Source organism: Camelus dromedarius, chromosome 2 (assembly GCF_036321535.1).
Source record: "Camelus dromedarius isolate mCamDro1 chromosome 2, mCamDro1.pat, whole genome shotgun sequence".
Classification (NCBI taxonomy): domain Eukaryota; kingdom Metazoa; phylum Chordata; class Mammalia; order Artiodactyla; family Camelidae; genus Camelus; species Camelus dromedarius.
Genome location: NC_087437.1, coordinates 81,379,711 through 81,392,917, shown reverse-complemented (window position 1 = coordinate 81,392,917; position 13,207 = coordinate 81,379,711). Strand labels below are relative to the sequence as shown.

Below are 13,207 nucleotides of genomic sequence, written 5' to 3'. Positions count from 1 at the left end.
GTTTTTATCATAAATGGGTGTTGAATTTTATCAAATGCTTTTTCTGCATCGATTGAGATGATCATGTGGTTTTTGTCCTTTCTCTTGTTGATGTGATGTATTACACTGATTGATTTGCGTATGTTGAACCAGCCTTGTGTCCCTGGGATGAACCCCACTTGGTCATGATGTATCATCTTTTTTATGTGTTGTTGGATTCTATTTGCTAAAATTTTGGTGAGGATTTTGGCGTCTATGTTCATCAGTGATATTGGCCTATAATTCTCTTTTTTTGTAGTGTCTTTGCCTGGTTTTGGTATCAGGGTGATGGTGGCTTCATAGAATGAGTTTGGGAGTATTCCCTCCTTTTCAATCGTCTGGAAGAGTTTGAGAAAGACTGGTATGAGTTCTTCTTTGTATGTTTGGTAGAATTCCCCGGTGAAGCCGTCCGGTCCTGGACTTTTATTTGTAGGGAGGTTTTTAATTGCTATTTCTATTTCCTTTCTAGTGATCGGATTGTTCAAGCGTTCAGATTCTTCTTGATTCGGTTTTGGTGGACAGTATGTTTCCAGAAACTTGTCCATCTCCTCTAGGTTATCCAGTTTGGTTCCATATAGTTTTTCATAATATTCTCGTATGATATTCTGTATTTCTATTTTGTTTGTTGTAATTTCTCCATTTTCCTTTCTTATTTTGCTAATTTGTGCTCTCTCTTTTTTCTTCTTTGTGAGTTTGGCCAGAGGTTTGTCGATTTTATTTACTTTTTCAAAAAACCAGCTTTTGGTTTGGTTGATTTTTTCTATGGTCTTGTTAATCTCTATTGTATTTAATTCCTCTCTGATCTTTATTATTTCCTTCCTTCTGCTGCTTTTTGGGGCTTTTTGTTCTTCTTTTTCTAATTCATTCAGGTGGTGGGTTAAATTGTTTATTTGAGATTGTTCTTCTTTTTTGAGGAAGGCCTGTATCACTATAAACTTCCCTCTTAGCACTGCCTTTGCTGTGTCCCATAGGTTTTGAGTGGTTGTGCTTTCATTATCATTTGTCTCAAGGTATTTTTTAATTTCAGCTTTGATTTCCTCATTGATCCATTGTTTTTTCAATAACATATTGTTTAATCTCCATGCTTTCCTTTTTTTCTCCTTTGTTTCTCTGTTGTTGATTTCCAGTTTCATGGCATTGTGGTCAGTAAAGATGCTTGAGATAATTTCTATCTTCTTAAAATTGTTGAGGTTTCTTTTGTGCCCAAGTACATGATCGATCCTGGAAAATGTTCCATGTGCACTTGAAAAGAATGTATATCCTATTTTTTGGGGGTGTAATGCTCTGAAAATATCCACCAAATCTAGTTTTTCTATTGTAGTATTTAATTTCTCTGTTGCCTTGTTTATTTTCTGTCTGGAAGATCTGTCTAGTGAAGTTAATGCAGTGTTAAAATCTCCAACTATGATTGTATTCCCATCAATATCCCCCTTTATCTCTGTTAGTAATTCTTGTATGTACTTAGGTGCTCCTATATTGGGTGCATATATATTAACGAGTGTAATATCCTCATCTTGTATCCCTCCTTTAATCATTATAAAATGTCCTTCTTTATCTTTCTTTATGGCCTTTGTTTTAAAGTCTATTTTGTCTGAAATCAGTACTGCAACACCTTCAGCAGGATTTTTTAAAAGTCTTAGCCAAGTGCCTTCCTATTTCTTCTGGGGAATTGTGAGACTGAGGATGGCAGGAGAATTGTCCTCAGATGAAAGGACAGGGAAGCAGAAATCCTGGAGATAAACTTTGCTCTCTCTCACCATTTTATTTAAGGATGGACCTGTTCTGTCCATTAATAGGTTGGCGGCACTCCTTTTCATTTTTTGAATTCATTACAGAGACCTGAACATCTTCTCGGTTTCCTTCTAGATCATTCAGATTAGAATAGATTTATGATAATTTAAATTATACCAACATTGCAATATAAAACAATTTAGAAATCCTTTGGCATGAATAATAATGGTGTTTTACCTGCAGGGGAAAGAAAACATACATTAATTGATCGCTAAATATGTGCCAGGGCTTCTCACATTATTTTGTTAAGACCCAAATGCCTACCTGACACCTCCGCTTGGCTGTGCAGTAGGACATCCCCTGGTCTGCCTTCCCACATCTTCTCTTCCTGTCGTCTGCCCCAGCTCAGCTGATGGTGGTTCCATCCTTCCGGGTACTCAGGCCACAGACTTTGGAGTCACCCTTCATTCTCCTGTCTCTCACATCTAACCCATCAATAAATCCCTTTGCTTTACTTTTAAATACACCTGGAATCAGACTGTTTCTCAGCATCTCCTCTCCTGGTCGAAGCCACCAGATCATGGCAGTAGACTCCTAGCTGATTTCCTGCTTTTGTTCATGCTCTTCTCTTATCCCTACATCTAGCTAGAGTAACACTTTTAGACTAAAGACAGATCATGTCAAGTTTCTCCTTCTCGCCGAGAGTACATGCAATCACCTGTAAAGCCCTGACGTAATTTGCATCTTTTCACTAATCTTATCTACTTACATACTCTGTTCTAATAACACTAGCCTCTTTGCTGCTTCTTAAGCTCTCAACCTAGAGCCTTTGCACTTGCTGTTCCCTCTGCCTAAAACACCCTTCCCCCTCATCTACTTCAGATCTTTATTCAAATATTACTTTTTTCCATAAGGGTTTTCCTGACCACTCTATTTAAAATGAAACACTCCCTCCCCTGCTCCCCTGTGCACACACCCAGACACACAGACACACATATACAGATCCATAGTAATGCCTACCCTTATTATTATCTGCCTTATTTTTCTCCACAGCACTTGCTCCCATCTGATATAGTATATATTTTATTAATTTGTTAGTTTTATCTATTTCTCTGCACTAGAAGAAATTCACTAAAGAAAAGATTTTTGGTTTTTCATTCATTATTAATGTTTGGGTATAGAGAACAATGTCTGGCCCATAGCATGTACTCTGTAAATACTTATTAAATGAATGGATTTATTCTTACATCAAGGCCAGGAGATGATTACTACACCTCACAGATGAGAAACTGCCCCCCACAAAAACCACCACCACCAATAACAAAAAAGCAAAAACAGATGTGGTGAGGTTAAAGAACTATTCAAATGTTTTTAAAACATTAAACTTTAAAAATGCCCATTAATAAGAGACTATTTAAATAATTTACAGTATAATAAAATAATGGAATAATACGCAGCTGTGAAAAATAATGAGGACAGTCTTTATATTCTGATATGGAATGATTCTAAGATATTTTGTTAAGTAAGATATAGAAGTATTATATGTTATCATTTGCTTAAAAATCAGGAAAAGATACACTTTTGCTGATGCATGCATAGCCTAATTCTGAAAGAATACACAGGAAACATTGATTACCACTGAGATTAAAAAAAAAAAAAACAACTGGGTGACTAGGGATAGTTGTAGGAGGGGGTGTTGTCTCTCTATGATGATTTGTACCTTTAAAATGTTGAGCCATCTGGGTATGCTACATATTCAAAAATAAAACAATAACTTGCCTAAAGTCAGACACCTAGTAAGTGACAGAGAGTGACATTTAAATTTAAGACTGCCTGACTCAAAAGCCACTTAATTTTCACTAGTCAATACTGTCTCATAGAGAAATAGTGCAAAACCAATGCATTTTATTTTTCTAGTGGGTTAAATTCTTGAAAATCATCTCAAATATATAGAAGGTGAAGGGATATTGACTTTCAGCATGTCTTTCAGTCGAGTGGATGTCAGTAGTGTTAACACCATAGAGAAGAGTTTGTGTACCTTTTATAGTCTGCTGAAATCATTTCTTTTTCTCTCCTTAGCTGCTGGCTGGCAGTTGAAGAAGGCAATGGTTTTATAACAAGTCCGTTGTTGTGGTCATTCATCGTACCTGTGACCATTATCCTCATCAGCAATGTAGTAATATTTATTATCATCTTAGTCAAAGTGCTGTGGAAGAATAACCAGAATCTGACGAGGTAAGATTCCCAGTGAATGAGAAGCTGGCAGGCGTGACTCAGCTATGACATAGTAAGCACAGTAACACATCCCCACTCCTAGAAGAGTTTCAGACCCTGGGGCAATGGCAGGGATATGTGGTTTTTAGGACAGATTTTCTCTTAAACTTGTCTCGGGAAGTGGATCTTCTCATCTTCCAACATCAGGACTACAGTGTGGGTCTGTTGCATTACATAACATGCTTCTGTGCTATATGAGCCCAACTGAAAACTAAATCCAAAGACATCAAGAAAAAATTTCTCCCCCCACCCCAAATATTCAGGAACTCAGAGTTGAATAATTAAAAATATAAGAGAATTGTGAGGGGATGCTGGTAACTGTATTTTCACTTTATGAACTAGAAACTGGGTTATATTTTACATGTGTTACTTGAATCACATAATAGCTTTACATTTTAAAAAATGTGTTGCAAACATAAACTTTGGGAGATTTCACTTAAAATTATATTTCCTCTTGAAAAAAATTGGACAATCTGGCAACATTGGGTCCATATTTCCCATCAAGATGGGGTGTGTGGTCTCTGGTTTGTCAGTTTTCATGTCGACTGCTTCTCTCCTGTCTGTAACCTTTCTGACCTCCAGTAGGCATTTTCATGGTCATCCCTGATAAACAGAAAGACCTTTCAGTTGGAGAGACAGAGGAGAGAAACTGTTAAACATGTACATCCCCCTCCCCACCTCCATCTCCCACAGCATGGATTGGTTAGAACACAGTTCTATGAATTCAGGCTTAATTGTACAGACTCTTCTTATGTCAAGTAGACTTACTATAAGCACATCTGTGACCTTTGTTGGACACCAAATAGATCCATTTGAATGAACAGATGGGTGAAAACAACCATCATTAGCAGGAACGTAATCTTAAATGTGTACTTTACCAGTCAAGAGTCTCATTTTTCCTATATAAATTAGAGCCCATGTTGAGGGGAAATATGGGAAAAAGATATCACTGATAACCTTTCAAACCTATGTTTTATTAGCAATGCAGGAAAACTGTGGTACAGTCTTGTTAGCCTAATTGCAAATTAGATTATATTTCCTGTATACAAAACAGTATCAGTTTGGCCACAGAAGTCAACCAAATTTGTATTTCTAAATTTTGGCTGATAGCTCATGGTTCTTAAATTGGCTTGGTGACAGTGAAGATCAGGTTACAATTTAATTGTTTAACAAATTATCTTCCATGTATCAATTAGCTTTTGCTGCATAACAAACTATCCCCAAACTTAGTGGCTTAGAATGACCAATGCTTATTATTTGTCATAAATTTGAATGTTGGTCAAGTAGTTGTTCTGGTCTTGGCTGGCTTGAATGCTGATGGATAATCTAGGATGATATACTTTCATGCCTGATGGTTGGTGGTTGGCTGGTAACTGCTCACTTGGGAAAGCTCATCTCTACTCCATGTGGTCTCTCATCCTCTATTAGACCAGTCCAGCCAGGCTTCTTACCATAGTGCTCTCAGGGTTCCAAAGAGCAATAAGAAAAGTCATGCTCTAATGAGCAGAATGCTTTCAAGCATCTGTGGAACAAATGCCAGTGTCCCACTGGTCAAAATAAGTCTTATGGCCAAATTCAGATTCTAGGGATACAGACTTACCATGACAGGGAAGAAGATCAATCTACATTTTGATAACTTTTCATTCCTATATCAGCCTATGGCATGGGAAGGTCCCAGATGCCCCCAAAAGGAATTTCTTACTGGCTGATCACAGTAGTAATAATCACTAAAATAAAATTCTATTTTAAAGAACAAGTTGATTCTTTGTGAAATTTGCCTGCAATAGTATTTAAGGAACTGTTTATGCCTGAGCTTTTAAGTGTATTCCTTTATTAGTATATTTATTTATTCTGTATTTTATCCAGAGTGCCATAGATATAGGAATAACATCTTTTTTCCACCTGAGACATATATTGTTCAGTGAATAGTGTATATGGGCAGCTAAATATGTATTCTCAATAGGAGGGTAACAGTGATATTAATAAGTACAAAGCTGCATGAACCATATTTTCTTTCTTGCCTTCTCTTACCTAGCACAAAGAAGGTTTCATCCATAAGGAAGATTCTTAGCACATTATCTATTGCAGTTGTTTTTGGAATTACCTGGATTCTGGCATACTTAATGCTAATTGGTGATGATAGTGTCATGATCGTCTTCAGCTACATATTCTGCCTTTTCAACACTACTCAGGTATGGTGTGCATTAGTCTAAGAGTAGCAGCCATCGGGTGGTGGAGATGATACCACACTGGACCAAAGTTTTATTATCTTAAAACTCCCTCAAGGTCATTGCTTAGTTACCTTTAGGAGACTATTTTTAATACACTTTGTTAGGGAAGGGGAAAAATAGCTTTTTATGACTAACCTACTGTATCTTTTCCTGAGCCTGGAGTTCATAGAATATAATTGCAGTAGGGTTGGACCATGTTAGTCCCTCTTCTCTGACCAGGAGAGATTTTGTTGAGCAACTAGCTTGGGAAATATCTCCTGTCCCTTTCCTTGATACAACAGGTTCATAGCAGGTTCTCACAGTGACTGGTGTGGTGCATGTTACAGTGATTCCTGGAACTTGGACCTCTGTTGGGTTTGCTGAATTTTTTCTTTGTCTCTTTTTTGAAATTTTATGATTATTTATCTTATCTTTAAAAAACTTTACTGGAATAATTGGGAATAACTGACAACTATATTTCTGTATTTTAAAGTTTACAACTTGACGATTTGATACACATATACATGTTGAATGATTACCAAGATCAAAATAACACATCCATCACCTCACAGTTAATAATGTGTGTGTGTATGTGATGATAATGCTTAACTACTTGGCAACTTTTAAATACACAATACTATATTAACTATAGTTACCATGCTGTACATTAGATCCTTATTCTTCTAATAATGGAAAAATTTGTACTCTTTGACTTACATTATCCTGCTTACCTCTCCTCCTAGCCATAGGCAACCATCATTCTATTATCTGTTTCTGTGAAATTGGCTTTAAAAAAAAATTCCACATGTTAGTGATACCAGATAGTATTTGTCATTCTCTGGCTTATATCATTTATCATAATGCCTTCCAGGTTCATCTGTATTGTCACAAGTGGCAGGATTTCTTTCTTTTCATTGGCTGAATAATATTCCATGTTTATATCTATCATGCATTTTCTTTATCTGTTCATCCATCAAAGGACATTTAGGTTGTTTCCATATCTTGGCTATTGTGAATAATGCTGGAGTGAACATGGGTGTGAAGTTTTCTCTTCAAGATGATGATTTCAAATTTTAGGATAATTTTTTTTCTATTTCTGTGAAAAACACCATTGGAATTTTGATAGGGGTTGTATCAAATCTTTAGATTACTTTGGGTAAAAGAAAATTTTCGCAGTTTTTTCAACCCTAGAACATGGATATCTTTCCATTTGTTTTTGTCTTCTTCAGTCTTTTTCATCAATGCCATGGTTTTCAGTGTCTAGGTTTACCCTTGGTTTAATCTATTTCTAAGTACTTCATTGTTTTGACATGATTCTAAGTGGCATTGATTTCATAAAGGAAGATTTATATCCTTTTTTTCTTTGGGAACCATGCTATTAATACCTTGCGAGCATCTGCTATAAGAATATTTAGACTAAGGGTTGTGGTCACCTTCTGATTTTCATCATGGCAAAAATATAGATAAATCAAAATGGGAGGTGAAAATAAAAATAATTCTGTTTGACCTCATAATGTTTTTCTTTTTATTCTTTTGTATTTGTGTGTTATTTGTGGAGAGTGTCAGAACTTTAAAATAAAGCAAGGAGGCATTATTCAGAGACTTGGAATCAGGGATTTCTTTCTGTGCTTCTTACTTTATGCCTCCTCCCATAGCAAATACTGCTGTTTACTCTGTTGAAAAGTATTACAAAGGTTTGTCTCTCTTTATATAGAGTTTCTTAGCTGGCAAACTGAATTATATTTCAATATAATGAAAGTACCATTCTTTTACTTATTTATTTATTTAATTGAGGTATAGTTGATTCACAATATTGTATACGTTTCAAGTGTTTAGCATAGTGATTCACAATTTTTAAAGGTTATACTCCATTTATAGTTATTTAAAATATTGGCTATGTATTCTCTGTACTCTACAATATACCCGTGTAGCTTATTTGTTTTGTATATGGTAGTTTGTACCTCTTAATCCCCTACCCCTATGTTGCCCCTCCTCCCCTTCTCTCTCCCCACTGATAACCACTAGGTTGTCATATTCACTAGTTTGTTTTATTTTTTAGTGTTTTCATTTTCTTTGGGTATATGCCCAGGAGTGGAATTGGTGGATCATACGGTAGTTCTATTTTTCATTTCTCGAGGAACCTCCATACTGTTTTCCATAGTGGCTGCACCAATTTATATTCCCACCAACAATGGAAAGTACCCTTCTTTTAAAGTACGCCCCCACCTCATACCGGGATCACTTGTGTGAACAAATGTGATCACTGGACCACCTTCGTAAGGCATGAAAAAGTGCTCCTTAGTAAAGGTTCTCTCCTTAAGCGCCAGACCTCTAACCCTGAAAGCAAAGGGATGATTCCTAAAATTTTACATAGACTGTTATTAGCTTAAAAAAATTACGATTTAATATTTATTGTGATTACCTTCTGGCAATACTTCTGTATGTCACATACGTACTTTTTAAAGGTGTTATAGTTTTCAAATAATTTTTTATAAAACCTTATTTACCTTTAACTTGTTCATCAAAGCCTGAGAAAGTCTTTATAAAATTCCCTTTGTCACTTATTTTTCTACTAGTTTTTCTTATAGCATTTAGCTGTTTGTCTTTATACAGTTTAATGCCATATTATCATGTTTCTAAAATTTATGAATGTTGTATATTTCTGGTGCATTATACCTTTTATCAGTATAATGAGTCACTCCCAGTCCCATTTTATTTTGAAATCTAATTTTTTGTGTATTAATATAGCAACTTCTAATTTGCTTTTATTTGATTTTATCTAGTCTAATTATGCTAGTTCTTTTGTCTTTAAACTTTGTGTCATTTTGTTTTTTACTTACCTCTTTTTAGACCCCATACATTTAGATTTGTATTTTTATAATCATTTTCTCATTGTTTTTCCATTTCATTTAAAAAGTTAACCTTTTATTTTTTTAGCTAAATATTAGCTATCAAAACAGATATGTTTGGTCTTATTCTGACATCTTATTTCCCTTTTTCACATGTATCCATGATTTCTTCCTTAGTTTTACATACTGTGCTATATAAATTATATTTTCTTTTACTTAGCCTTCTCTTATTATTAGAACATTTTCATCCTGTTAATTATTTTTGTTTATTATCTGTTACTACAATTTATGAAACAATTTTCAATTTCCAGAGTAAAACATTGTGTTTTGATCATTCTCTTTAAAGGTAATAGTATGAACACAATTTAGCTGCTTCTTGTCTCCTGGTTTTACTGGTACAATTTAAAATTTATCAAACAATTATTATTATTAAATTATATTGTCTACATTATTTTCTTTCAAGGAATATTTATAACATTTGGATTTTGTTTGATAATTATGCTAGTTGCATTCTGTTATAGCTAAATAGTTTCAGTGTCTTTTGCCAGCCCTTCTATATTGGAATGTCCTATTATTTTGACTTTTAAATTTTAATGAATTTCTCATTAATGATAGAGTATTTTTGAGTAATTGTTTAATGGATAGTTAGTAAATAATGAAGATTTTCCTAGCTGATAGTTTTTCTTTAGGTACCATGACTTGTGAACCTCAAATTAGTTTGGCATTTAATTCTTGGCAATAATCTTTTTTTTTATTGAAATTCTATAGGCTTACTGAGATACTACCTTATGGGAAAAAAATCTTAGAAAGGTCAGAATTCTTTTTATTTAAAAATTTTTTTTGGTTCTCCTCACTTTTATTTCATCCCTTAGAATTCTTTTTGGAAATAATTTTGGACTCATAAGAGGTTATAAAAATAATACAGAGAGTTCCTATGTAGCCTTCACCCAGCTCTTCCAATGATAACATCTTATGTAACTATAATATATAATCAAACCCAGGAAACTGACATTGGTACAATCCACATACATTATTTACTTACAGGCTTTAATCCCTTGAAATGATGGCTTTATTAATTTAACTATGAATTAAATAAATACATATATTTTTATCAAATAAAATAGAATTATTGTAGTTTTGTAAATTCTTTTGTCCCTTTTTCCCTTGTACTCAAAAGTTAACTTTTCATGTGTACAAGTTTCATCTCCTCAACTAGATAATCAGTTCTATAGTGCAAGAAACATGCTTGTGTGATTCTTTCACAGTAGATGAAAAGCCAGGTGAAATAGTGTACACCACAAAGAGGATGCTTCTCTAGAGACCAGATTTTTCATGTCCCCCAAACAAAACTTCTCTCCCTTGAACAATCAGGTTGGCCAGTGACTACTTTTGTCCTTCTGAAGTCCATGTCCCCTTGCATGCTTCCTTGTGTCATTAAAGCCTTCTTCTGAGGAGTTAGGTACCACCTGTTGGGTATATAAGTTTATCTTCCTGCTTTTGGCCAGAGAACTCATCTATCTCTTGCCAATATGTATTGATTTTCTTAGCCAAACTCTCAGAGTTATCTCACCGGAGCACTAGAAGTCTCCTATATCAGTATTTCTAGGGTATGATTCAGGAAATACATCCTTTTAAGGCTTGGGGCCCTATAGCTGCCAACCTGGGAGACATCCATGGATTTTTAAAAAATAACTTTTTATTTTGAAATAGTTTAATACAAGAAGTTGCAAAAATAGTACAGAGTTCCTATGTACCCTTTGGCCAGCTTTCCCCTATGATAATATCCTATATAACATCACCAAAATCAAGAAATGAACTTTGGCACAATACTCTCAACTCAACTATAGATGTTTTTGATCTGTTTTTTTTCCACAAAGAATATTAATGGGAAGTTACAACAGGGGTCTTTCAAATGCTATAATACATTTTACATTATCTTTCTATTACAGTTACAAGTGAGAGTCTGGAGTGTATTGAACAGAGGCATTTTGGAGCCAAACATATAGTTCAATTCCAGGCTCTACTGATTACTGGTTGGATAATCTTAGGCAAGTTATTTTATTTATCTGAGCTATAGTTTCCTCATCTTTAGCATAGGGATAGTTAAGGTTTATTTCACAGGGTTGATATTATGATTAAATGAGAAGGATTAAATGATAAAGATTGAATTAAAAGCAAGTGTCTGATATTAATAGGACTTCAGTAAGTGGTAGATTTTATTTTAAAATGTATAGAAAATAGTACTCAGTTATTTTGTGGCTTAACTCCTTGTGCACATTTGGTCTTCATATGTAAAGTACAGAAAAGCAATGGGTAGAAGTGCTTAAAATTTTTTTTGTCCTTAAATGCACCAAACTTCTAGTTATGTTACTAAAAGCCCAAGAAATGTAGAATCACAGAATTTTAGAACTGTGAGAAGAATTAGGGAACCCATAGTCAATCTGCCTCTGTTAGGAAATTGAAGATCATAGGTGTCAGAAAAAGAACAAAGTTACTGTGGTGTACTAAAAAATTAATATTCAGTCTTTTGTTCTCAATTCCCAGCACATAGCTCCTTTAATCCTTGGAGTCCCCTGAGGGATGGGTGCTTTTTGTATGCTAATAAGATGACCAGTGGCTGGGGCCCCAAGATAGCTTTAGGATGGAGACTGGTCGCCAGAAAGACCAAGACTTGATTAGAAGCTTAGGACTTCCAGCTCTACCCACCAACTTCCAGAACGAGAGAGGGGTTGGAGATTAAGTCAGTCACCGGTAGCCGATGTTTTAATCAATCATGCCTGTGTAATGCGATCTATATAAAAACCCCTAAATAAAGGGGTTTGGAGAGCCTCCAGGTTGGTGAACAGTTTGAAGTACCGGGAGGGGGACACACTGGAAAAGGGCATGGAAGCTTCCTGCTCTTGCCTATAATCTCTTCTGTTTGGCTGTTTCTGACTTGTATCCTTTATAATGAACAGATACTAGTAAGTGAAACTCCTTCCTGAGTGAGTTCTGTGAGTCCTTATAGCAGGTTGTCAAACCTGAAGTGGGGAGGCTGTAACCAGGTCGACAGAAGTGCGGACAACCTGGGGACCCAACACTGGTGACTGGCATGTGAAGTGAGGGAAATCTCGTGGGACTGAGCCCTTAACCTGTGGAGTCTGACGCTAACTCTGGGTGGTTGGTGTCAGAACTGAACTGAATTGGAAGACACCAGGTTGGTGTCCCAGTTGGTTGGTGTCAGGAGGAAAACAGAAACCTCACGGTTGCACAGCTAACATTTGGCAAATGGGGACCTGAACTCAGGGCTTCGACGTACGTTCTTCCGTGTAGCACTTAGATATGAGAAGAACATTGCCTCAACCCTCTGAGACAAGAAAGTACACAGCAGCTGCTGGCTGGGAAACTCAAGTTCTTGTGCATGATGAGAAGCGTGGCAGGGTGAAATAAAATCTCTTCTCTGATTCTGTATCTCAATACTTATCTAATATTAAACTTTGATTCTATCTGCCAGGGGTTGCAGATTTTTTTCCTTTACACTGTCAGAACAAAAATCTTCCAGGATGAAGCTTCCAAACTGTTGAATTCATTGTTGTCATCCACTGGGAGAGTGAAGACGCTGCCATCCGTGACCACCCTGAGGCTGCGCGTGAGGATGTACAACATGCTCAGGGCGTTTCCAGCCCTGAATGAACACTTCAGGCTGCTGGAGCCATCTGAACTTAACGAGGACGAGACGCGCTCTCAGAGTGACCAAGCAAACCCAAGCACTTAGACAGTGAAACTGCTGCCTCTCGTGTTCCTCTTTTTATTCAACTCATGTAAGTTTCACTTTTTCTACTTCCTTCCTTTATTACTCTGTCTTTTCCCAGAAAATCTCCCTCAGTTTACTTTGCTCCAGGCTAAGAATCAGGTAAAACTTGTTGTTTATTATCATCAGGGATAATGGAGTTGGCAGTTTTTCTGTTATTCAATAGATTCTTACCCCAATGAGGTGAAGAATTCTACTCAGCATTCAGCATTCAGAATAATTTGACTATCATTGTTCCCCATACCATAGTCTATGTGACACCTGTGATAAAAATGTAGAACCTAAAACAAGTTCGTTTACAATTTACTGAAAAGGATGTGAAGAGAAAAATTTAC

General features: G+C 35.8%; 1 protein-coding gene across 2 annotated transcripts in view; it reads left to right on the top strand.

Moving 5' to 3' along the window:
* Nucleotides 1–12,935, top strand: part of ADGRG7 (adhesion G protein-coupled receptor G7) — a 62,526-nt gene extending 49,591 nt beyond the window's left edge. For both annotated transcript variants that reach the window (XM_010978460.3, XM_031456879.2), the window contains 3 exons: nt 3,829–3,984; nt 6,059–6,215; nt 12,576–12,935. In XM_010978460.3, coding sequence (XP_010976762.1) covers nt 3,829–3,984; nt 6,059–6,215; nt 12,576–12,836 — 574 coding nt within the window. In that variant the 3' untranslated portion in view covers nt 12,837–12,935. The remainder of the gene's footprint in view (nt 1–3,828; nt 3,985–6,058; nt 6,216–12,575) is intronic.
* Nucleotides 12,936–13,207: the final 272 nt, after the last annotated feature.